The sequence below is a fragment of the Monodon monoceros genome, unplaced genomic scaffold, assembly GCF_005190385.1.
Source record: "Monodon monoceros isolate NGI ecotype Baffin Bay Population unplaced genomic scaffold, NGI_Narwhal_1 Super_Scaffold_1, whole genome shotgun sequence".
In the NCBI taxonomy this organism is placed as follows: domain Eukaryota; kingdom Metazoa; phylum Chordata; class Mammalia; order Artiodactyla; family Monodontidae; genus Monodon; species Monodon monoceros.
This window is the reverse complement of record NW_021703765.1, coordinates 54613935-54641039: the sequence shown is the minus strand read 5'-3', so window position 1 is coordinate 54641039 and position 27105 is coordinate 54613935. Positions and strand designations below refer to the sequence as shown.

The window sequence follows — 27105 nt, the reverse complement described above, 5'->3', positions numbered from 1 at the left end:
AGACCAGAGGCATCTGTAGCATCCGAAATGTTTGTTAGTGAAAAGCATCTCATTGCCCTGAGGACCCTGCCTGTATCAGTTATCAGCTCTTGGGGTATCTGACTTTTTATGGGCATTTGAGTTTCGGTCCATTGTAATAGTCATTTTTCTCGTCAGGGAAACAGTGATTCTGTGAGTTTGAGGCTGACCCTGGGCACAGGCCTCCCTCTGCAAGGACAGCAGGTCCTTCTCTGTTGGGAAAATCTACTTCTGTCCCTCAGTTTCCTAGGAATATTGGACCAGATCAGAGGGGTGGTGGTGGATGGTGCTCTGTGTTTTGAAAATGTTCTCATTTGCTTAAAACTCAGGCCGCTTTTTGTTTGAAAGACTTACTCCAGCTTAAAGCTTGCTGCCTTCCTTTACTTTTTGACTTATTATTCTCGTTTCTAATGCTGTTGGCCTTGAGGATTTTGAAACAGGGTGGGATTTTTGCCTGCTTTCTCTAGTTCCTCCTTGCCGTGCTGTTTTGGTTAATCTTGATGATGGTGCCTGGAAAGGAGAATTACGTAAAAGGCCAAGGGAGCTGTTGCAGTGGGTTCAGTGCCGATGCGCTCTGCAGCTTTGAATCAGGAAGTTTCTCGTATGGTTCCACACTTCCCCATTTTTTCATGCCTAGTCTCAAGTCCCTACCCACATGGCTGGCTCAGTGCGTTTTAAAGCAGACCCCGCTCGTAGCACAGATCTGTCCCATAGCAAGCGGTGGAAGAATGCTTACTTGCTCTCCAGGCCGAATTCCAATCCGTGTTCTTCCAACAGCACCGTCTTGAAGGGGACATTTTAGGGACTTCTGTACAGCACAGCTCTCTGAGCTCCCCTCAAGCAGCCTTGAGGGCAGCAGCTGGAAAGTCTAATTATAGGCTGGGAAGCCCCTGAGGAATTACAGAAAGTATTAGCAGAAGGCCTGCATGTAGATGACAGCTGTTTGCCTTGGGCACCGGGGAGCCACAGTGCAGAGAGAGTAAAAATAAAGTGTCCTGTCCAGCAGATGTTGGCCTTAGACATGTGAAAATTACCCTCCTTAGTGATAATACATCGGTGGTCCATCACTGTAGTAGTTTTGCCTCAAACCCTGTGGGCAAGAGAACATGTCCCTTCCTTTGAGTGTTCAGAATTGTGTGTTTGAGACACTTTTCTGTGTCTGTTGGTTTAAAGATAGCGGAGGAAGTCAACATTCTAGACCTGTGATGTGGAATATCAGAATCTTCTGGGTGCAGCTGCGCCCTGCCTGCACTAATGGATTCTAGGACCGAGGAAATCCCACCTTCTTGTCAGAAACATATGGTGCGAGAAATAATCCCTCTGTTTTTTTTTTAAAAAACAACCCACCAGCACCAAAGTCATACCAAGAAAGTGCTAATGAGTCTTCGGAAGGAATACATTTCTTGGGCTTATTAGCATTTTTCATAAGAGGTTCATTTGAAAATATATTGTTTCTTTGTAACTTTCCTTCATGTGTTGACATTCCTTGATAAAAATAAAGTGGATGTGTACATTAATAATATGCGGTGCAAGTAAGGCTAGGTTTGTCTTTTAAAGAGGAGAAAACTACTTTGGAAATAAAAGGAATAGTTATTTGCAGGTGGACTGTAATGCTTGTGCATAAATGGAGGGAGAAGATGTATTTCAAGAGTGATCTTTTCCTATAATGTATATTTTTACCGTTTACGTGAAGTGATGTCTTACTTTGGTTACGTTGTCAGATTACTCTTGTAAAAAGTGCAAGAACACTTACGCCATTTGTGATTGGCCTCAGATATCAAAACGCACATCAACGCCACTTCTCTTGTTGCTTTCTCCTGTAAAGGGAAAATGAACCTCGCAGTGTAATTGGTGAGGATTGTACTGTGCCAGCGGCTGCTCTGGCGTTCTGTTTCAGTTAGGTTGGGGCAGGAAGGAAGAGCGCCTCATACTGAAATAATCAGCGCATAGGTGTCGGTGTCAGCAATGTCGCTGTAATTTAATACACAAGACGCACTGAGGGAAATGCTCGTTTTCTTCCACTTTTGCAACCTTGTAATTATGCTTTTGCCTCTGCATTAACCAAACCAAAGTCATTATTACTTTTTGATTGAAGTAAGTTTCGAGTTTAAAAATGCAGCTTTAGTGTTGCTGTGTCTTTTCTATCATCCGATTTCTGTTAGGCCATACATGAAAATTATCTTGTTTTCTACTTGGGATCAGCTGTTATAACTATAGATACTGTATTCTGTACATATTGGGTTGAGGAATCTGAAATATAAATGACAGATAATGGCTAATGTTTGAGTACCTAATGTGTACTTACATGTCCCAGACTGTATAAATCGTATGAATTATCTCACTTAATTCTCGTGAGCTGGTGAGATAGGCAGATCTGACTAATATTCCTATTTACTAAACTACGACTCAGGGAGGTTAAGTAGCGTCCCCAAAGTTACACAGCTGATTAATCATGGAGCTAGTTGAACCCAGGTGGTCTGACTTTAGGGTTTTATACCCTCTCTGTTGTATTGTGTCTTCGTAACGCATAGAGACCAATAAATGGTGTGAGCAGTTCCCTGCTGCAGTTGCAGAGGAGGTGCTCCATAAGTATTTGAATGAGGGAAACGTCTTTCCATTTGCTAGGCTGCCACCTTCAGTTTTATCTGGTCATGCCACCCTTCCATCTTCCTGGGTCCTTGAAACCCAGCGCAAACATACCTGGCTTTCTCTTCCCTCATTACACCAGACGTGTGGCCTTCATGCTCAGACAATTAGGGTAGGTAAGGTGATGCTGCTATAACAACCCCAGATCTCTGCACCTTAACGGAGCAAAGATTCACTTCTTGCTTGAGCTGTACGTGCATTGTGGTTTGGCAAGAGGTCTTTACTCAAGGTAGTAACTGAGGGACCCAGATTCACAAGGATATGCAGTCTTACTATGCGCCTAGAAAGAGGTGAACGAGAGTTAGTTGGGAGAGAGCTCTGCTAACTGCACAACCAAGTTCCCAAACAGGAGCTCCACACACACCATCCACTGAGGCCCGGGCACCTTGCCTGTTGCCGTTTCCCTTGTCCCACTGTATCTGTGGATCCCTTCTCTGCAGAATACACTCCTGTCCACTTACTGGCGGCTCCAGCATTTTTATATTGCGGTGGTGTAACCAGGTACGCTCTTTGGAAGTGGGGAACTAGAAGATTTGTCTTGTACCTGCATTTGCATAGCCAGCCCTTTTTCACTTAGATTATTGGGGGGAGGGTGTGGAGGGAGGTGGCTTGTGGGGGGATTTGTAAACGATGGAGATGAGGGGGCGAGCTAAAGCTCCCCATCCTTCCTGCTCTCCCCACCCCAGACCCGTCTCCACTTCCACGACGCTATTATTCAGGCCCTCCTCTTTTGCCTGGATCGCCGTTAACACGTTCCTCACTGGGCTAAACCCCAGGTCTACTCCCTAATCCGTTCCGCACCTTCTAGCCTGTGTGATGCGTCTAACACACCGGTCTGGCCTGTCTACTCCAAGCCTTCAAACCTCGAACTTGTCCTCCTTTGATCCTGGTGCGCGCTGGGTCACTTTGTGATCTGCTCCTGGGGCCTCCTTAGCCTCCTCGGTTTTCTCACCCTCAACCCCCTACCCAAACCCAGACACTCTTTTCCTGGCCTTGCTCTCTTCTTCGGGTGTCAGATTTCACTCTCCCTGGAAAGGAATTCCTGGTCTCTCATCAAGCTGGGTGCCCCTTCCCCACGTCTCCCAGCATCTGGGACGTCCCCACCGCGAGGCATTTCTCAGCTCTGTTTTAGAACTATTTGCTTGTCTGTGTTCTCTCTGGACTATGAGATCTTTGGGGCGGGGGCATTTATATCCACGTCTTTTGTGTGTATCGTTTGTCCCCCGCGCGTTAGCACGTTGTGCAGAGTTGGTTGAAGGAGCTCTGAGCAGGCGGTGGAATCCAGTCGGCTAGCCCCCTCGTTCTTCTTCCAAAGCTGTGCCTCTTTTCCTGTATTGCGGAATTTGACTGAAAGAAAGTTCTAACTCCTCCAGGATCTCCTTGTCTTACTAAAAGCTATTCTCAGATATTACTTTATTCAGGAAACCTTTTGAAATGATTTGGGTACAGATTAGTTTCCATACATTCTTCATCTCTAGCCAGGTGGCCCTTTCTGATTTTTCAGCCCTATTCCTGGCATACATTTCTACCCGGGGGCATCCTGTGTGGGTCTGGAAGGTTGGGATGTTGAGGACCCTTAAAAAGTCAGCACTGGAAGTCACCACTTTGAAAATTAGTCAGTGTTTCAGATGGTAAATGTGAAAAAGAAAACTGAGAAAAGCTTCAGTGTAGTATTGCAAAATACAGTTTACATATTTGACTAAAACGTATCTTGATTTTGTTAGAATCTTTGTGAAAAAAAAAACTCAGAAATCTCAGCCAAAGCCAAATCTCCTCTCTTCAAAGATGGGAAGATCCAAAATTGGATCCTCTGATTATGTTTGCAGATAAGGGAACGTTGGGAATACATAGGGAAAAAAAGCCATTGAAAGAAAAGGTGGGGACTTCTCTGGTTGTCCAGCGGTTAAGACTCCATGCTTCCACTGCAGGGGGCACGGGTTCAATCCCTGGTTGGGGAACTAAGATCCCACATGCTTTGCAGTGCAGCCAAAAAAACATAAATTAAAAAAAAAAAAAAAAAAAGCGGACAGAAAAAAAAAAAGGTGGGACTCAGTTCCTTTGTCTCTTACTGTCTCTTCAACTCAGCTTTTCTGAGGAGATATTGGAGAAAAGTCAGATTAATTCACTTGATTTTCACACACTTCCTGTTTTTTCCCCCCTCCCGTATAATGGAAGTGCTAGTACACATCAAACTCAACAAAAGGTCCACAGCAGGCAAGAACTGGAGGAGGCACGTGGGTGACAATCCACTGTCTGCCCCTGGGTTTATTAGGAGTGAAGGTCTTTGGTCAAAATAGATTTGTCAGTTCTTTGTACTTTCACTGTGTAACAGGTATCTCAGGACTTGTGGAATGCTGACTGGTTGTGGACCCAAATTATTGCCCACTTGCATAAAGGGACAACACACAAGTATTGTCCCATCAGACACTCCTTTTTTAGGAGATTGATGCCTGCAATGAATGTTTCATTCCTCTCCTAAATGAATAGGTGAATGGAGTTAACATTTAAGAAAAAAAAAATTGATATATATTTAATACGTTTTATCAGATAAAATTTGAGGGTAAGTCTACTTTAAAATAAAACAACTGGGGCTTCCCTGGTGGCGCAGTGGTTGAGAGTCCGCCTGCCGATGCAGGGGACACGGGTTCGTGCCCCGGTCCGGGAAGATCCCACATACCGCGGAGCGGCTGGGCCCGTGAGCCATGGCCGCTGAGCCTGCGCGTCCGGAGCCTGTGCTCTGCAACGGGAGAGGCCGCAGCAGTGAGAGGCCCGCATACCGCAAAAATCAATCAATCAATCAACTACTAGAATAATTTTCATTATACATTTACTGAACAAATACGTGATCTGGGTACGAAGCACTGGAATAAAAAGGTAAAACTGCTTGTTCCCTGCTGAAGAAGAGGTTGTGGTCAGGGTGGGCACTAGGTAAGGGCAGAGCAGTTGTTGTAAGTATGTGAGCGCCGCTCCTGAGCACAGGGGAGGGGCTCCCCAACTGCCTGGGAGTTGGGCTTGGTTTTATGTAAGGGCTGATGCTTCACCTGGGTCCTTAAGGAAGGAAGTTGGGACCTCTGGGCCCTCTTATCACTGCTCCTGAGCACAGTGTGGCAGATCTTAACCCTCCTTGGACTACATGACATGGGTCCTGTAGGTAGACCAGATAACCTAGAGATGCAAGCGTCCCCTAGGTCCTCAATACTAGTTTCATAACAAAATCATATAGTTCATATGTAGTCACATCACATTAACACCTTTCCTGATGTGAAAAAGAGTTCTTTTTCAGAAGTACAAGCCCCCAAATATTATTTTAAAACCGATATTACAATACCAGCTTTCCCTGATTTCCATATTAAAATACTGCATCTGTATTAAGGGGTAAGTATGTGTGTTCTAGGAGTACAGGTACCTCCTGACCTAGGTCTAGGTTGATGATGGTTAGCTGTAAGTAACTTGTTTGATGTATTTAGCTGTTTTAATGATTACCATGTATGTATAACATGTTGTTTAGTGGTAAATATAAACAATAGGCCAACTCGATATGAAAAGATGTTCAACATTGCTAATTACCAGAGAAATGCAAATCAAAACTGCAATGAGATACCACCTGACACTGGTCAGATTGGCCATCATTAAAAAGTCTACAAATAACAAATGCTGGAGAGGTTGTGGGGAAAAGGGAACCCAACCACACTGTTAGTGGGAATGTAAATTGGTGCAGCCACTGTGGAGAACAGTATGGAGCTTCCTCAGAAAACTAAAAATAGAGTTGCCATATGATCCTGCAGTCCCACTCCTGGGCATATATCCAGACAAAACTATAATTTGAAAAGATACAGTGTTCATAGCAGCACTGTATGCAATAGCCAAGACATGGAAGCAGCCTTAAGTGTCCATCGACAGATGAGTGGGTAAAGAAGGTGTAGTATATATACACAATGGAATATTACTCAGCCGTAAAAAAGAATGGAATAATACCATTTGCAGTTACATAGGTGGACCTAGAGATTATCATACTAAGTGAAGTAAGTCAGAAAGAGAAAGACAATTACCATATGATATCACTTAGGTGTGGAATCTAAAATGTGACAAGGTGAACTTATCAATGAAACACAAACAGACTCACAGACATAGAGAACAGACTTGTGGGTGCCGAAGGGGAGGGGGGTGGGGGAGGGAAGGATTGGGAGTTTGGGATTAGCAGATGCAAACCGTTATGTATAGAATGGATAAACAATGTCCTACTGTATAGCACAGGGAACTATGTTCACTATCCTGCAATAAACCATAATGGAAAAGAAAAAAAAATAGCCAAATCAAAAATAAGATATCAGTCTCATATTTTCAGGACCAGCATATAGCATATAAATGTTGCTGAATGATAGACTGAAGGAGTGAATGGTTCAGAATGAAGGGTGACTAAAGAGAACGATTAGAATAATTATTTTACAGACCGAAACAGAGCAGAATAATAGCAAAACAACAAAAATCCTATTAGTCGAAATTTGCGCAAAGTGCTCTGGAAAAGCAGGTGAGCAGAGCCATCTGAGGCTGTTTCGCGGTTTCTCTGTGTGAGTGCTGCCCCTGGTCTAAGCACATCCGGTTGGGGGCCTGCTGCCTTAACTTGCTGACCTCCTTCGACTCCTTTCAGATTAGTGTGATTCCAGAGTAGCAAACCGTGAAGTAGGAAGATGAATGTCTCCACTCCCGTTTACATCTCCAACTGTTCCTTTCTTCCTGCCACATTTAACTCTCTTCCCTCAGATCTCTGCTGTCCTAGGCAACTGCCATGGCTCTGACGGACCAAGTGTCACCAGGAGGGGACGCCTTGCTGTGGACCCTCAGGACCCAGTCCTCCATCCGAGGCAGTGAATGCTCAGGAGGAGGTCGGGAGGGGGGCTGCTGGGCCAGGTGAGGACCTGAGCCCTCCTCCGCCACTGGAACAGCCTCACGTGTCCTCTGGTTTATTTGCTCTTCTCAGAGTTAAAGCGTCCTCTCGGGCAGTTCGAATGTTTGTGAAGAATTTCTCAGCACGGCTGGTCTCTGATTATGAAATTTATTGCTTTTATTACCTTGAGGTATGTTTGCCTGACCGGACTCTGAAATCTGGCCCCTTCTAGGTTGGTCTTTGTGATCCTTACATGGGCGACCTTTTAGCTCTCCAGGGCTGATGGCGCTGATTAGAATAAATATCATCATTGTTCTCGCGATTGAGCGCAGTGTGCTTTTTTATGTTTACGTGTGATCTTTGCTTCACTAGTCTGTGTGTTGCTATCAGACTTAAGAAATGGACACGTCAAATAGCTGTGATTTTTCTTAGATACGGTTCTGCAGAAGAAGCAGAGACATGGTGATGGGGAATCAGTGAATGTATGGGGAAAACAGAAAGGTGGAAGACAGGAATACTTTGCAAAAATTTTAGAGCAAACGGAAGAGATTTTAGTGGGAGGTGTATCTTCTGCTGTGGACAGTGTTAATAAAAAATTATACTGTAGTGAATTGTTCTCTTTTTCCCCATCACCAGGGGGAGAACATAGCTTGGAAAGTGGAGTATGGTTTTTTTTTGTTGTTTTATCATGGCTTTTGGAAGATGAATGAAAAAGACAAAATATTTTTAGGACCAGGTAAGGATTAGACTCTAGTAATTATGATTTCATAGTTGTGGTTCCTGGATACCCAGAACATTTATTTTCATCGTCTTCCTGGCTGACCGAGGGCATCATTGTTCTGTGTAACCTTTGTCTGAACTCCTTTTCCTTATCTCCCTCCTGAGAGAGTCCTGGGGTGGATAATTATCTCCCAAGCTCGTATTTGCAGCGGAGCTCATGTAAGCACATTACTGGAAATGACAAGTGCACAGAAGTGATAGATGCGGCTGTGATTTTTCTGACAGAGTAGCCAGGAGAGAATTGAACCTGTCCCTTAATTTGGTGTATTAATTATGAATATATTAGCACTAGCGATCCTATGAAACTGTAAAGGAGGAGATAACATTTCATAAGTTTTAAGGAACTTTGCCCAAATCATCATTGGATTTTAACAAAATGTTCATTTTTTTCCCTCACTAATATTGGAATAAATTCTAACCAGGAGATAGTAACAACAGGAATTGCTCGACTGGTTTCAAAATGATGGTCCATTTATTGAATGCTCTCTGTGTGTGGGACTGTATTAAATGCTACTCTATATGCATTATTTTACTTAATTCTCAGCAAACATGAGAGGTATTTTGCCTACATTTTACAATTGATAAAAATGGATTGTTAGAGAATTTGAGTAACTTACTCCAGTTCACGGAGCTGGTAAGTGACAAAGCTCAAATTTAACATAATCTCTTAGGTTTGAACACCTTGTAGGAGATCGGTGACGGATCCCAATTGGCCAGAGTGATTAATTGTGCTTATTAATATCTCTCAAAATATCTTAAATAATAATGTCCTTTTGCCTTTTATCGTTAATCCCCTTGAAAGAGAGGAGGCTCCTCTCAAACTGTTAATGCTGAATATGGGCAGGGTGGGTTATGTTCTGCCTCTTGGACCTCACATCGATATTCTCCGTGTCCTTTGTTTGCTCTGTGGTTCTTTATGAGTTTGGACCAGGAGTGATCTGCCTGTGTCATAACCGAAACTGGGTCAGGACGTGGGATGGATGGGTCACTCTTTATAGCATTTTTCTGGATATCATAGACATTTTTGCCTTCTTGATTTTACACAGAAAGGAGTATTCCTCTTTAGATAAATGTGGAGCAGGTGGTACGTCCTGCATGAGATAGGGGTCACGGTTAGTGTACAAGGACACTTCGACCCTGAACAGCGTGGGTTGGAAGTACGCGGAGTCCACTTACATACAGACTTTTTTCAGTGGTACATACTACTCTTTCAGCCGAGGTTTGCTGAATCCAGGGATGCAGGACTGTGGATGCACGGGGAGCCAGGTATACGGAGGGCTGACTGTGGTTATGTGTGGGGTTGTTGTTCAACCCACGTTGTTCAGGGGTCAACTGTGCTTTCAATTCCAGCTACTCCCTGGGTTGTCCAGTGGTCTGGCCTCCTTCAACCCTGGTATCCAGACTGCCCTGCAGCCTCCAGGCATTTGGGGACCATCCTCAGAGATGGAATTGAGGAGGGTGAGTGTCTCAGTTCTGGAGACCCTCATGCTGTCTCTCAGGCCTGGTCCAGAGGGGCCCTAAAGAAGGAACCCATGCCAGTCGAGGAAACGTCTGTGATTCTGCGACATGTCTGGAGGAACCGGCTCCGCTCCTCCAATTTCCAAGGTGTCGCCACTAGAGATAACAGTGACCGTGCTTTTTCTGGCTAAGGACCCAGATATATTTTTCTCTCACACTGGACCAAAGCTTCTTTTAAATCTAGACTTTTGTCCCACCCCCTGTTCTATTAAGGAGTAGTCCACAGTGGGTAATTTCCTAAGAACATTCTGAGAAATTAGTAAGAAAAACAACAACAACAATAGCTATAATGTACGGAGGATTGGCTGCACGCCAGGTGTTGCACAACCTCATAAGGTGGATGTCTGCTCATTTAAAGATGAAGAACCTGAGATTCGGGCGGTCATGCAGTCCAAGCACACACAATTCACAGGGGCTCGAGCTATAATCCCAGCCCATGTCTGGTTTTCTTGACATTCAGGCTTGGGTAAATAAAAGGTTTTTGGTTGTGGGGGCTTTTTTTTTTAAAAAAAAAAGACCCTGATGTATCTGTTACCTCTTCTATTAGATGACCAAGACCCTGACTCAGGGGTAAGTGCTCAGCAATTTATGTGGAATTGAATTGAAAACACGGGCTGAAGGCTGGTAGGTGTCCAGATTTCACTACGGCGGAAACTGAAGGAGGCCTCTGAATTTTAATGAGCAGGGTTTTCCTTCCTCCCTTTTCTGTCCACTCCTCGTTCATCCTCTCCTCACTGGGAGCCCATTTCAAGTTAAGGGAGGTGCTTCTTTGGAAAGAAGAGGAAATAAGATTTACTCAACGTTAATAAGCAAGTCAGATGTTCTCAACCTTGTTTCAGTAATCGTCATCGCTAATACAGGTGGATAATCGTCATCGCTAATACAGGTGGATAATCGTCATCGCTAATACAGGTGGATAATCGTCATCGCTAATACAGGTGGATAATCGTCATCGCTAATACAGGTGGATAATACTCGTTCCATCAGTTACTGCTTAATAGTCTGTTAGGAAGAAGACTGCGTGTGACTGAGACAGAAGAACATAACTGTTGTGAAATAGAGCTTGGAATGAGCCTTGCTTTATTATCGAAGTGGAGAGATCTTAATATTCAAAAGCATATAGTCTGCATATACCTTTTGAGTAAACCAGCAAAACCAAAATGGCTTATACATACGTGAGACGCAAAACACAGTAAGGTTGCTGGGCCGATTCTGTGACCGTAATCAAAGTAAGCAGAAGCTGATGACCTTGACCAGGGCCAAGGAGCTATTGTGATCTACTGGTCATTTCTGTCTCCAAATGCAGTCGCTCAATAACTTCCGGGCTGTGAATTTCCTGATGGGCCATTGATTAGCAAACTTCAGTGCAAGAATCACCTGGGTGCTTATTAAAAGTGCAGAAATGCTAATCTCACTCTTCTCAATCCAGTCTGCATTTTAGAATCCCAGGGTAGTTTTTAAAAATTAACGAGGTTTTAAGACCTGCCATCAGGGATTCTGGTTGAACGCGGGCGGGGGGTTGGGGGGGCGTAGAACCCAGGCATCTGTGTGAGGAAGATTCTCTGTACCTGTGGTTAATTCTGAGGACTACGGAGATTTACCAGAGCCCCAGGTGATGCTGATCCAAGTGGTCTGAGTACCATCCTGTGCAAACCTTAAGCCTTCACTGGTTTGCTCTCGCCACTGAATGGTGGCACCAGGTTATATTAGTGATGGATAAATAGGCATATTTCCAAAGTGTTGAAACAAAATTATATTAGAACGAATCCATTTTTGTAAAATAAAAAAACTAAAGATATTAGGATAGTCACCTAGATAAAAGAGTATTTTAAAGATGTCATAAACATCTCTTTAAGAAGCAATATTTTGTTGATTTGTTTTCTTCTGGTTATAAAAATAATACTGTTGTACAAAAACGGAAAAAGACAGAGTCACCCATGTAGAAATGACCTCTCCTAACATTTTGGTTATCACTTAAATATGTCTTGGTGAGTCTGGATGTTGAAAACCCCAGGCTTAATCCATAGCCTTACCAGGGCTAGTCATTACCGCTACCCTCCCCAGCTGTCTGGGTTCCATGGCTCGCCCGCTCCTTCCATCAGAAAGCATTGTGACCTCTCCGATCTCAGAGAATACTTTAATCTGTCTTCCTCTGTCCCTTCATTTTTCCTACTGTAGATCAGAAACATCACTGGGAGGCCGGAAAGCTCTCATTCCGTCCCGAACTTGTGTGACTCCTTCCAGTAAAGATAGAGCTTCCTGGTAAACGTGTTAGAACCAACGTCATCCTCTCTTCTTAATTGGTCCATTTTGCTTTGGTACCCTGGCTTGAGACCTTTATCATCTTCACAGCCGGACCCTGGCAGAGTCTACTTTGAGGGAGAAAACACCCTTTCCCAGCCTATTTGAGTCTTAAAGTAAGGACTTCCTGTGGCTTCTTTAACTGCATATAAAGCTGCCAGCTAGAGAGATTTATTTCGCTTTCATTTTAAACAGACAGGTTAAAGGATTTAAAAGTAATTTCATTGTGAAAAGTGCAGTAATTTAAAAAAATTATCAGTGTTTGAATTGAAGCAGGTTCTGCCGTGATTAAACCTTTTCTGAAAACCTAGACCGTAAAGAATGTACGAAAATTTTTAAAGATGAACTTCATTTCAGCCTTTCTGTTTTTCTTCAAATTTATTTTTGTCTGTAAGGTTTTAAGTTAATCCCCACTGAACTGGAAATGTGTGGATTTAAAAATTGAAAGAGCTATTTGTTGGCTTACTTCCCCGTTAGAGAAAAAGAATATGAATGGAACATCACCCCTGTAGGCATTCAGTCATTTTTAGTACATTGGGTGGGAAATTCAACCCCCCAGTCGGAATATCTGATTGGAAGGCGGCTCCAGCAGGCTGCGTTTTTATCTACTGAGTCACTTGGAGCGGGGAGGTGGGGGATGTGTGCAGGAGGGGAAGGCGGTGGCTGAGCCAGTCTCCTAAAGCTTTAATTACACAGGATTTGTGGTGCAGATGGAGAACCCTTTCAGTGCTACAGGCACCCAGGGAACAGCCCTGGAGTAAAGAGAATCCTCTTTATCAGCACCTTCAGAAAACTGGACCAGGCACTGTCTCCAAGCAGCTCATTTGTGTGCCAGGGAGATCTTTTAAGAACGTTCTTTGTAATCTTCATCCATTGCTAGCATGGAGATAAAAGCTGATGCCTTACGGTAAAAACGGAATAATTAAATACCTGGCCTCACATTTGTATTGAAGGATGAAAAAACTCAACAGCCTATCAGATCCCAAAGTGCAGAAGGATCCGGAATGCCAGAGGAGCGCCCATTTCCTCCTCACTGTAAGAGTTGGGAACATTTAGTTAATTGTGCGGTGGCAGAGACTCCATGATATGGAGCTGTGGTGAAAACCGAATTCTATTAATTTGGCTTTGGGATACATATATGTCCCAGAAAATGTGAGCATTAAAAGGGAAACTGGTCGAATTTAGCATATTCTATGCGGGGAAGAATTGAGAGCTTTTAACCTGTATTCGTTCCTGTACATTGCAGTAAACCACAAAAGAGCCCAGGGGTTTAGGAGTCGGACTCAATTGGATCTGAGTTCCCAAGACATTATTTGTGGACACGTGACTTAGGGGACATTTATGTTAAATGAGGCTGATGTATTCAGTCATTCATTCATATACAGGCATTCCTCGGAGATATTGCAGGTTTGGTTCCAGACCACCGCAATAGAGCACCATCACACAAGTGTTTTGGTTTCCCAGTGCCGATAAAAGTTATGTTTATACTGTACTGTAGTCTGTTAAGTGTGCAGCGGTATTATGTCTTTAAAAATATGTATAGGGCTTCCCTGGTGGCGCAGTGGTTGAGAGTCCGCCTGCCGATGCAGGGCACACGGGTTTGTGCCCCGGTCCGGGAGGATCCCACATGCCGCGGAGCGGCTGGGCCCGTGAGCCATGGCCGCTGAGCCTGCGCGTCCGGAGCCTGTGCTCCGCAACGGGAGAGGCCACAACAGTGAGAGGCCCGCGTACCGCAAAAAACATAATAATAATAATAAAAAATAAAAATATGTATAAAACTTGATTAAAAATACTTTATTGTTAATAAGTGCTAACCATCACCTGAGCCTTCAGTGAGTCATAATAGTAACATTAAAGATCACAGATCACAGCGTTACTGAACTGAGGCTGGGCTGTTTGCTGCTCAAAAGTCAATAATTCAAGAGGCAAGTGTCAATAGAAAGGAAACGTGCTTTAATCAGAAAAGCCGGCCCTCTGGGGAGAAGGTAGTCTCGTGTCCAGAGACCAACTCCCAAGATTCTGCTCAGCCATGACAGTTTTTAAACGGAAAAATGGTGGGGCGGGGAGTGGAAGAATCTCAGTGAATCATCCAGGCAAGAGGTTGGGGTCTGCATCATTCTCCATTGCGCGCAGGCTGGCTGACCCTCTCTTCAGATGTTGTCTTAGCGATGTGATCTACCTGCAAATTGCTTAGTGGGCTGTTGGGGGAAGAGAGCTAGTGATTCTTGAACTCCTGAGTTCTTCATTCATCTTTTTATCTAGGAAAAGAATCAACAGGTTAATTAGGTTCTTTCAAGGTTAGAAGGGAATAGAAATGGGCAAACAGGAAACGGGGTAAAGGGCTGCTTTCAGCAGATCACCCTACAAATATAATAATGATGAAAAAGTCTGAAATACGGTGAGAATTACCAAAATGTGACACAGAGACATGAAGTGAACAGTTGCTGTTGGAAAAATGGCGCCAGCAGACTTGCTTGATGTACCGTTGCCACAAACATTCAATTTGTAAAAAAACACATTTTCTACAAAGCCCAACAAAGTGAAGCAATACAGTGAGGTCTGCCTGTATTTAATGACCACGGGGCTGACAATAATGGTTACTTTGTATGATTTTGTAAGTATTAAATGGAAACAATAGTGGCTTGCCGGGAATTTTCCCATATGTTTGATTTCCTTTTCTCAGCAATGGAAATGCCTTTTTTTCTCCTTATGCCTTTATTGATTCGATCAGACATTATTTGTGCCCTGTGAGTCTTCAAATCCCTACCACCCAGGCTCCTTTAAAAGGCAAGATACAAATATTTACAGGCAGCTTACCTTCCGGGTCCTTAACAGCGTCTACTTTCCCCTTGGTTTCCCTTCTCATTCTCACCACATGTCCCTCTGGTGACTATTCCCTCTGGTGCCTGCATGAAGCTTGCCATTAGGAACTAACCACAGAGATAAAAGCCTTGAGACATGCGTGCAGTTTGAGAAAATGAATCCGCCAGATCTGCATTCTGTTGCTCATCTGAATGTTCGGGGCACTTAGGTGAAAGGAAGACCAGCCTTGTATTCACGAGGCTCAGAAACACATACTGTTCGTTCGTTCGTTCATTTTCTCAACATCTGGTTGTAAGCATTTTCCTGGATAGACAGGCGATCAGAGCACAGGTTTTGTTCTCGGGTCGTTTGAGACAAGCCCTTTTTGTCCCAGCTGTCCTCAACCCTAACCTCTAGAGAAGCCTGAACCCTGGCTTCTCGACCAGGTACCCCCAGATACCAGAGGGGATGCTGCCCCTCACTAAGGTGCAAAGGTTGGGGGTTTTGGCCATAACCTTGCCCCTATTTTGAAAATGAATGGTTCTGTGGGAGAGAGACCCATTTCAGAAAGAGCCAGGCAGCTCTTGTCGGTGGTGGACGACAGCACAGGGTCTGACTCTGTTTTAATTTATTCACTCTCTCTGGTTCACACCTCATTTCTCACAGATGCAGAGTCACGTGCTGGGTAATAGAGAAATATGCTCCTGCATTAAGGTGCCAAAGATATATTTTTGCTAATAAGTTCTTCGCCAGAGATAGAATTGGCCAGCAGTACAGAAGAAACACATCATCTCCTTTTCTCTCCTCTTTTAATTTTAGCCATTGAATTCTTGAAAATTTTAAACAACGGAGTCGGACAGTTATAACTTGAAACGTATGTCGATGGCGTCTTGTCTATTTGAGGCCCTCCACAAACAACACTTTTAAAGTTGGAGCTGGTAAAAATCTAGACATCCATTTGAGGCTTAAAGCCACCATCAGTGGAAAGTTATAATTGTTGAGACTCTAGAAGCAGGGTAGGTACCATTTGTATTTTCTCTAGAAGCAACAATGATCATTTTGTTTGTTTTCCAGAAACTAGCTGGCAACCTGCTATAGAATCTCAAGGGCTTGCACTAGATTAGAAACTAGAATTGTGATGTTTTGTATTTATATATAGATATAGATAGATAGATTAAGTAGTAAAGATAAGTGCATAAAGAAAAGTAGTAGGGAAAATAGTGTGTAAAACAAAATATAATGTTACAGAAGTTTAAATTTACCCATGTTTGATTTACATTGAATAAAAGAATAAGGTAGCGTATCAGCATCGTGAATTATAGATGATCACATAAGACAGTGATTTTGAAAAGCTGTCTACTTCTGAAATAAGAACAGGAGGTTAAGAGTAGGTTTTATTGCTATTACCGAAGCGCAGAACTTGCGTGGAAGAAAGAGCTCTGTTATCAGAGGCAGAAACTCAGATTTCATTGTTGGCCTGTGCTTGGACAGATGGACACCTACTGACATGGAGAAGACAGAAGTGGAGCAGATGGGGGGCTGGGAGGGCGGGGGCGGGGGTGGGGATCAGTGCTTTGGATGGAGAAGTGTTCAGTGTTAGGTGCCTCTGAAATACCCAAGGAAGCGAGGAGAGCAGTGGAGTCATATCTGTGGATCTGAAGCTCAGAGAGGTCAGAGTGAGGAACCTGTATCTTGGATGTGCCGTTGTATTTGAAACCGAGTGAAGGAGCTCTGATTCTAAAGTCCTGCAGAGTTTAGAAACAGGATGAGAAGGTGGGTGTGAAGAGCAAATGGAAGTGAGGCAGAAGGAGGAGGAACATCAAGAGTGTGTCAGAAACACGGAGAATTCAGAGATGGGAAGGGACGTCACATGGATTTATTGCCGTATAGGGAGGTGGCTGGTAACCTTAGTAAGATTTACTAGAATAATGGGGAATACTCTGAACGGTGAGTGGGAGGGAGGGCGTGGTGACAGCACAGGGAGGAAATTCCTTCCAGAAGTATGGCTGTGAGGAAGAGGAGAGAAGTAGGGCCATCCTGGAGGGGTGGAAGTGGGGGTTGTAGGAGGGTAGAAGGCAAGGTCAAGAGCAGTTGTTTGGGGTGAGTGTGTGAGTGTGTGAGTGTGTGTGTGTGTGTTTAATGGATGATACTGGGGCTTTTTTTTAATGCAGATAGAATCCAGTAGAGGGGTCAGGGGATATTACTGTCTTTTTACTTGCTTGATGTTGGTGGTTTTGGTGGATCAGTGGATGGTATCCAGGAGTCACAAATACTTAAGCTGAGTATATAAAGGTCTACTAGCCTCTCTTCTGTACATTTATGTTTGAAATACAAAAGGGGGGAAAAAGCTTGTGTTTTTTTAAAAAAAGAATCGTCTGTTAGTCTTACAGTCCTCTAGGCAGGTAACTGGTGTGAAGGGTTTTTCTTTATGAAGTGCTTTGTTATTCTGTAGGAATCCTGTTTTATATGTAAAGGACAGAGATTTTTATGGAGCATTTTCCTGCACTAAAGTCCTAGGTCTGTGTCTTTTAATAGAATTTTCTGTGTCACTGAATTTTCTTATCTGCAAGAGAGGTAGATACGTAAATTTGAATGCAGAAGCTAATTTAGCAGTCAGTTTTTAGGAGGTGTTAAATTTAGAGATGCTACTTCTAAAAGTGGAAAAGATGAGGATAAACTGACTTTTTTCTTCTGCAGAGTAAAAAATTAGAGCTGAAAAGGAACAAAGCCTGAAACGCATGCCAATGACCATTTTTTATAGGTGAAATGAATTGGGAATTGGGAATGATTTCATTCACACCTGCACAATGCCGCCTTTTAAGCTGACTACCATTTCTTTTGGTAGTCATTTAATAAATACATCCCTGAGGAGAGGCATAATGAAATACAATTTATGTTTCTTGTAAAGATAAAGGACTCCTGTCGCCATTATCCCAGTACACGTAGTAAATGTCCTTACGCCAGCTTTTAGGGTTTGGAGTTCCTGGGATTCCAGACCTTTCTAAGCTGAAGCAAAACACAATTAACAAGTAAGTTTAATATAAAGAAAGGGCACAGTTTAAGCCAAAGCTAAGCATAAGCATTTTGTATCACTTTCTGTTTGTGATTGCAGGTTATGGTGTTACTTCCAGTAACAAATGACTGACAGTTATAGGTAGTCCAGAGTGAATCTATCAGAAGAGAAGGGAACATTGGAAAATAGTCATCTGTAGTGAGTCGGAAAGGAAAATGTGCAATTTCAAGTGGCAAGGGTCATCCAAGAAAGCAGGGAATGAGTATCTTAGGAAAAAAAAAAAAACCCAAAGCAATGTAAATATGAAAATCTGATTTTAAAACATGTTTTGGCATTTGGGTATAAGATTGGAGGTGTACACTATAGAATTATTAAAGTAATGAGTTAAAGTAAGGACTGTATTTAGATGCTTATGATATTCATTGTGTGCCATTTAAAAATCAGTTTATTGCTTGCTTATATTGGCATGTGGGTAGGGAGGAAGATTATTTAAAAAAAAGTTTTGAAATTGAATTTACCGATTGAGGCTGTCGATACTGTTTACTCATAGGTAAACTTATGCCCTTTCAGATATGTGGAATTAAATATTGATTCTAGTGAGATTCCAGAATTCAAAAGCCTTACAGTTTTAAGGTTTCTTACTTTACTCTCTCTCAACATCAAGGGAAGTTTTATTTTATTACAGTTAGTCAAAAAAACAGCAATGATTTTTATTCCTTGTATTATGCACATAGTGCTGGGGGAAACGATACACCTAGGAGATATTTGACAAGGGCATAGGATTTTATTTGAGGTTTGAGGTTCTGTGATTTATGTGATGTGTGACAGGTAAGGTTTTATACGGTGTATTCATAGGTAGAAAATAATGGTAGGTTATTTTACTGTTTAAGTAGTTGATAGGTGGTTCCTGGGCTATGTCCATTTTGCATTTTTATTCAGCTTTTGTAGAGCTGGCTCCCTGCCTTCGGGACGACGTATAGAATTAAAGACAAAAGCCAGGTACTGAATGGTTTCATAGTGAAAGTCAAAACTAGGATTATTCCTTTACTGATTTTGCTCTTCTATTTCATATGTAGTGAATCCTGGGGCTAATGTCATGTTTAGAAAGATTTTTATTTTAACACGTATGTAACCACATTTTCAAGTTTAGAGTGCACTGATGTGAGATGTATAATACCACAATGACTTTTGTGAAAAAAGTCCTTAGGTTTAAAAAGTAGTAAGGAAATTGAGAGAAGATGGTGAAAGAGGCAACAGGTTTGTCAGCTTAACCAGAAAGAAGATCTCAAGTTTCCGGCCTTTCACTGTCCCCTGCACCACCCCCAGCCCGTCCCCTACCCCCACCTCACTTAGTCATCACTGATTTCTAGTCCGAACCCCTTGTTTTATGGAAGGGGAAGTGGGAGAGTAAAAAAAAAATTAGTCACCCAAGACCATACATGGCAACTTATTTGCTGCTGATTATTTTCTTGTATTGTATCTATAAAGATTATACATAGATTTTAAAGTGACTTTTTAATTTTGAGATATGATTCTGGTTTTCTGCTTCTCTGACACTTTTGACATCTAATTACTAAGTTATAGCCATTATCTGCTGAAACACAGATAATAAGAACACAGAACCCTAAGTAGGATATTCATAGAAGATAGAAAATATTGAAGGTATTCAAATTTCTTCAATAATATGATTTATATGCTAGAACTGTCCTGTCTAGGAAAAACTAAGCATCTTCTTAAAATATGCTTTTTCTAATAGTCATTTATGTTTTACTTTGTAAATTCATGACCTAGTGGCTTTTAGGTTACTCTTTTATAGAGATTCTCTAGACCACCTGAACATTTTCTTTTTTGTGTTTCTGGAAGACCTTTACAACTACTGATAAAAGCATTAGACTGTGAACAGAACAATAGTGTCTATTACCTTGAGAGATTTGATTTTGAGAGTTGTAACTGAGTTCCGTTTTCTATTTCTAAAGAGTAGAAATATCTACTCTTTACCCACCCACTTAAGAGAGATCTTACAGTGGTTAAAAACTATAAGGAATAGTTATTACACTTTTAAATGCATAGTTATATAATAAATGGGGCTGATTTTGTTTAGTCATTCATTAAATTATTATTGAAATACCCACTATGTTCTAGTTTTCAGATATAAACAAACATGATTTCCCCCCTTGAGTATATGGGGAGGAGGTTGAGAGATGGCTGAATAATAATAAAATTTGATGCATTATGGGAAGGAAACAATGAGGCACAATTAGGATAACTGTGCAACAAGGGAAAGCCTCTCTCAGCCAACACTTGAGGAATGAGGAGTCAGGCACTTGAAGAGCAGAGGAAAAAAATGTTCTCAGCAAACAGAACAGCGTGTCCAGAAAACCCTGAAGTAGAGCAAAGCCCTGATGTGGTTTACACACTGGAAGGAGACCACGTGGCTGGATCTCAGGTGGACGGCCGGATGGGCATGCCACTGGGTGTCGATAGGGTGTTGAGGCCTCAGCTTAGCCATGAAGGCCATGGGAATTAAGAGTTTTGATGTTAACTTCAAGCACATTGGGAAGTTATTAAAGGGTTTTCTGTGGTGAGTGACGTGACTGGATTTATGTTTTATGAAGGTCAACAGAATAGAGGTGGATAGGAATCGAGGCAGTGAAAAGGGAGTTATGGAAGGATGCAAAACTTTCTGTTGTATATTAATAAGGAAGACAAGGGGGAAAGGAAAATGTCAGGGGTGACTTCTGCAATTCTGGCTTGAAGGAATGGCATTGCCACTTATTGAGGTGGGGAAATTGAGGAGGGGAGAGAAATCAACAGGTGCCTGTGAGGTGTCAGTGAGGAGTGTCCAGTGCACAGCTGGACACTAGTCTGAAAGCTCAGGACAGAGGTTTGGACCAGAGATGTGAATATGCGAGCCGTTGGCATGTGGGAAGTATTTAAAGCTCTGGGAAAAAAAATATAGAGAAGAGAAGAGGGCCTAGGAGTGAGTTTTCTGGGACATTCCCACATTTAGAGGTTGGATAAGGAGTAACCTGTAACAGTGAATGCAAAGGAGTCGCCAGAGAGATAGGAGGAAAGCAGGAGAGTGTGGGGTGTTCTGAATCACGTTGACAAGGCAGGTCTCATCACCTGAGTTGGGGCTGCTACGAGGTCAGGTGAGACAAGGACAGGCAAGAGCGGATTATCCTCTGTAGTGGCCACAAGAGCAGCCCCGATGGAATCAGGCTGGAGTGGTGGCAGAGAAAGAGGAAATGAGGAAGTGAGACAGGGTCGACAAGACTTCTGAGAAGTTACGAGTAGAGAGCAGGGAAGTATGGTAGTAGCTGCCAGAGGATGTGAGATCAAGAGGAGGCTACTTTGTTGTAGTGAGATGGGAGCCACTCAAGTCTGTGTTTGGGTAGAATTTTAATCTGTAGAATGTGAATTGGATTCAGTGTGGGCTGGTTTACTGAGGTGCAAGCAAGACAGAAGGATTCTGCCTTGTGTGACCCTCCGGAGCAGGTGGGCTGCCCTCCATGAGGTCATCCTGGGACCCCAGCTGAGGGGGGCGGCTCTGGCATCTTCCTCACCTTGGGGCTTCCATGATCAGGTCTGTAGTAATGACATCAGTCAGTATTTTCCAGACAATGGGAAAGGGAAATCTAGGGCAAGTGGCTTTCTTCTTATGAAGATGGCCTAAATATTGAATACATTTTCTCCATTGTATCATGGGTCCAGACTTAATCACATGGCCCCAACTCACTGTGGTCTCCAACTGGGTGGAGGCGTGCCAGCTGAAACTGAAAGTTTGATTACTAAAAGAAAGATGGAAAAAATAGATTCTGGAGAGAGTCTGTTTCAGCCACAGACTCTGGGCTCCTTGAAGGTAGGTAGGGTGTAGGGGGTTACAACATATTTATCTCTGCCTCTAAACCAGGAGCAGTGCTTGACTTATATTTGGTACTCAATAAGGGTTGGGTGAGTAGAACTGATTATTAAAATTAATCCTCCCCCTCCTAAATGGTAAAATTCAACCATAGGCTCTGAATTACACTATCACCACCTCTGCCTCCCCCTCCACTGTTTTTTCTGTAGACTTGACACTTTGCGGTATAAGCATAAAAATGCGAATATCATATTTGCCTTCAAGATTTGCTTGAAAATGTAAGAATGAAAGAGAAGATGTTTTAGTTTTATGTAGATCCCTATCTGGCTTTGCATTTGGACTTGATATTTACATTTACATTGGGTAACTGAGCACATGCCAGGTTGACAGGTTTTTTATTCAACAGACAGAATAGCTGGTGATTGTAAAAAGTAACCTTAAACAGAAAGCACAGATACCACATTTAGTTTATAAGATAGATTGGTATTTGTAATGTTTCCCTCTTCAAATTATTAAGCATCTTCCAATGTGTATTGTGAAAATAGGAACTAGCTGGTAGTTTTACTGTGGAGTTTTATTTTTCATAAAAATTCTACTCATACTAACGGGTGTATCATTTGCTTAAAGTATTACACTAGCCCTTTGCCCATGGTATTTTTACCATAAAATTAGAATTAGGAAGGCAAATTATGTGATTATCTGAGATATTCATTTCTGAGATATTCACCACATAGCTAAGATGAGAAATTACTTAAAATGACATGGTGACCACTGGTATAGCAGCTCTCTTGCTGCTTAGAGCAAAAAATGGCTTTAATTATAGCAGCATGTCTATTAGTAGTAGGAAGAGGTAACAGCAAGAAATAGGTTCTTGGGCTTCCCTGGTGGCGCAGTGGTTGGGAGTCCGCCTGCCAATGCAGGGGACACGGGTTTGTGTCCCAGTCCGGGAAGATCCCACATGCCGCGGAGCGGCTGGGCCCGTGAGCCATGGCTGTTGAACCTGCGCGTCTGGAGCCTGTGCTCCACAACGGGAGAGGCCACAACAGTGAGAGGCCCGTATACCACAAAAAAAAAAAAAAAAAAAAGAAAAAAGAAATAGGTTCTTTAGATGTGATGATGTTCACATGAGATCACATCTCATTTGGCAGATGTGGAAACTGAGGCACAAAATACTTATGTCTTGACAAGGAAGTTATAAGGAGATGGCAGTTATATTTTAGGGCATCCTTTTTAGGATGTAAGAGCAGATTATTCTATGTCAGGATCTGTTGTTTGAGTTCCTGATGGGATATGAGATGGACAAGCTTCTTCAACACTCACGGGAAATAGGAGGGAACCAGGAAGAAGCCTTTGAGAGTGAACTTGTGATGAGCGGGAGAGGTGATGCTACCCGGCTTCCCTCCACCGTGGCCAGGGGTGGTCCAGTGCGGGACAGGTTCCTCAACACCGAAGAAGCCACTGATGTACTGTGGTTACTCGTTCAAAAGGGAATAACAGGGACTTCCCTGGTGGCGCCGTGGTTAAGAATCCCCCTGCCAATGCAGGGGACACGGGTACAAGCCCTGGTCTGGGAAGATCCCACGTGCCACAGAGCAACTAAGCCCGTGCGCCACAACTACTGAGCCTGTGCTCTAGAGCCCAAGAGCCACAGCTACTGAAGCCCACACGCCTAGAGCCCGTGCTCCGCAACAAGAGAAGCCACCGCAATGAGAAGCCCGCGCACCGCAGCGAAGGATAGCCCCCGCTCGCTGCAAGTAGAGAAAGCCGCGTGCAGCAACAAAGACCCAACGCAGCCAAAAATAAATAAATAAATATATTTATTTAAGAAGAAAAGGGAATAACAGTTACGGGAAAATCACAGAGGGGGAGGGTGTTTGTTCGCAGAAGAATGGATGGATTCACGGGTGTGGCAGGGCAGAGCAGGGCCCCTGGGAAGGGGAAAGGGAATGAGAAAGAGCATCCGCTTCCATTACTAGATCATCATTGCCAGAGATTAAAATGTATCTCCAGCTGATTCAGAAAATTCATTTTTCTGAAATTAAACGTATCTAAGTTAGGTAATTATTATGACGGTAATGTCATTTCACAGTCACCTGTGGCAAAAATCTAATAGAGATAAAGCCTGTGATCGTTCCAAGTTAGCATTTACTACTAAATGTTCCTTTTGAGACGTCGACGGGCACCCGTCCTTGTGGTGAATTGGACAAGGCTGTTGTTAGGTATGTGTGGTGGGATCGTGTTTTGGTTCTTAGCGTTTCTCCGTCTTTCCTGTGCTGGTTTCCTTCAGCCGTTCACTGTAACCTCCCGTCTTTATTGCCTGCCTGGGGGAGGTCACGGCACCGAGTGATGGGCCCTTCCCGTTTTCTGCTTGCAGAACAATCGACCATGACAACCGAATCGGGATCAGACTTGGAATCGAAGCCGGAGCAGGAGGCCGAGCCCCAGGAGGGTCACGCGGGGGCGCAGCTGGGGGCGCAGCCAGGAGCCGAGCCGGGCACTGAAGAGCAGCCCCGGGCACTGGAGCAGTTGGAGGAGGCGGCAGCGCACAGCACGCCCGTGAGGAAGGAGGTGAGCCTGGACCACCCCGCACTTGCGAGCATCCCCCCCACCCCCCCAGAACCCATGAAAGAATGTTTGCTGAGCTTTTCCAGGCTTTGCTCTGACCTTGGCCTCTTAGCACTAGAGGGAACCACCAGGGGTCATCTGCTTGGCCCCTTCTGGTCCTGGGCAGATGGAAAGTTAGGGTATTTTAAGGCTTTCAGTGAATGACATTCCACAGCCTTGCTTGGTGACGCCTTCCTTTGATGAAAGCATTTGAATTCACACTGAAATCTGGACTGCAGGTCAGTGGTTTTTGTCTGGGTTTACAGGGAGGCTAGACACTGCTCTGGCGGCTCTAATTATGCGTCCGGTTGTTTATTTAAGCCTTGGGTTCAGAGCTCTTGTGATTTTTCCCTGGGGCCACTCTGACCCTAAGGTTGCCAGCTACTCATAGTGGGTGTTCATGCCTCTTTCCCCCTCCCGAGGACATGTCTATTTTCAACTCTGTTACCTAAACATGTTTAAGTTGTCATGGATATGTGATTATTCCTTTTAAAAGCTTTCCTACAAAATATAAAGCACGATTTATACCTGGGCCTTGAATGAATCCGTGTTTAAATTTCTTTGGCTTGAAACTTCAAACCTGGAATCAGCATGTTTTAGGGTCCCGACTCACGGGTTAAGGAAATCTGGGAGTCCCTACACATGGTTGACCTCTTACAGGTTGGAAGTATTTGTGTCAAGCCAGAAATTCTAGAAGATGTTAAGAGACATGAAGGAAGTGGCATGTCTTTGGAAAACACAACACATTGGTTTAGCCTTAAGCTACTATGTTTTTACAGCCTGATTATTTTATTTCTTTTCCCATGGTATTTAAGTTCCGCTTTTAAATGGTATAAAGAGTAATGTTTATTTTCATGCTCTGTAAATAGATGCTCTGTCTGATCTCAGACATTTTGTGCAGGGAGCTGGGGGTTGTCCTTCAACCTGTCAAACAGAATCAAAGGAACAGGTGCTGTCATTATGGTTTTCCTTTATCTTTTCTTTTTATGGAGATGTGATGGTGGTAGTGTTTTGTTTGTTAATTTTCAGATCTTCAGAAATTTAAAGTTACTAGACTGGATTTTTCTCTCTTCTTTCCTCTTAACTCTGAAATGAAATAAACGTGAAGGTGGGGGAAATTGGAGAGAAGGAAGAGTTTCCATACCCAGATATGATTAGACATGTGTATTTAATAAATGGATTGACTTTCTGTAGTCAGACGTTTGAAACTAAAGAGGAGTGACTCGAAGCCACTGGAGGGAAAGGTGACTGGCAGCAGAGTCACGAGACTTTAGCCCTGCCTCCCCCCTGGTTATCTCAGTGGTCTCAGAACTCTTTTGAGTCCTCTGGACCTCAGCTTACTCATTTACAGAACGAAGAGATCAGAAAAGATCATTTTCTAAGATTCTTCCACTCTCAGGTTCTCTCATTCACACCGGGTGCCCAGTTATGTTCGAGGTAGAATGAAGTGTGCTTTGGTATCTCGTGGTGATTAAAGCGTGGGCTTTGGCTGGATCTGGATTCCAGTTGACTAGTTTGGTGACCTTGAGAAAGCTGCAACTCTCAATATGGTCTTACTCTCCAGCCCGTGAACTTTAGCCACCAGGGTGGTGGTATATTCATGAGAGAGGAAATTTCGTGCTTATGTAAGGGGCCCAAACTGAGTTTCAAAACATATCTTCCTTTGGACTTTCAGAGTGTATTTGCAGACCATGGAAGCATGGAAGCTGTGGTCTGGCCCTTGGGTTGAATGTGCGTTGATGGTCATTTAATACATAGAAAAAGGGCAGAAAAAGAGTTTTTGGAGGGGAGTGCACAGGGAGACTGCCAAGGGGACTGACTGAGGGGAGGACTTTATTGTTCATAGGATGTCCTCTGCAGTTCTGAGTCTAGCTTGGACTGGACTGTTGTGATTTGAAAGCAGATTAAAGCTTTTGGACAGATTTGATCTGTTCTTCTACTAGCTCATTACAGTGAAGGGGGAAGCAGACTTAAGGGATTACTTTGTAGTGAATTTCAGTGCTGCTGGCTTCATTGAATTGAGTTAGAGCTAAATCAAATATTTTAACAGTTGTGAAATTACTGAGAAGATTAATACTTGAATCTATGTAGGCCTTACAATTTAGAAGATACCTGGTATGTTTATGGGACAGTTATGGGTCATGGAATAAAGGAGGATCCAGTGAATGAAAGAAGCAGAATACATTAGGTTAAATCTTAGATGCTTTATTTGTTTTTAAGGCTTATACTACCCAGTGCCTTTTTTTTCCCCAATTGAAGTATAAATGCTGTGTTAGTTTCAGGTGTACAGCAAAGTGATTCACTTATACATGTATATACATATTCCTTTTCCGATTCTTTTCCATTATAGGTTGCTATAGATGATATAGTTCCCCGTGCTATACAGTAGGTCCTTGTTTATCTGTTTTATATATAGTAGTGTATCTTCGTTAATCCCAAACTCCTAATCTATCCTTCTACCACCCTTTCCCCTCCAGTAACCATAAGTCCTCTCACTGTGTCTGTGAAAGCCGATGCCTTTTAAAAAGTCAGGAGCCCACTTTTGTACCCTCCTTTGCTTAGTGGAATCTTGATGGCATTTGCTAAGAGCTTAGCACTGCTAATGTAAATCCTTGAGTCAAACTGAAATAAGGCCCTATGGGTACATTTAAACTGCAGAAGTTACTTAAGTGTAAC

The 27105-nt window shown here is 43.1% G+C and overlaps 1 protein-coding gene across 7 annotated transcripts in view; it reads left to right on the top strand.

Annotated features, from left to right (window-relative positions):
* EPB41L3 (erythrocyte membrane protein band 4.1 like 3) overlaps nucleotides 1–27105 on the top strand; it is a 192473-nt gene that overhangs the window by 82253 nt on the left and 83115 nt on the right. For all 7 annotated transcript variants that reach the window (XM_029231021.1, XM_029231012.1, XM_029230987.1 and 4 more), the window contains exon 2: nucleotides 24200–24393. In XM_029231021.1, coding sequence (XP_029086854.1) covers nucleotides 24211–24393 — 183 coding nt within the window. In that variant the 5' untranslated portion in view covers nucleotides 24200–24210. The remainder of the gene's footprint in view (nucleotides 1–24199; nucleotides 24394–27105) is intronic.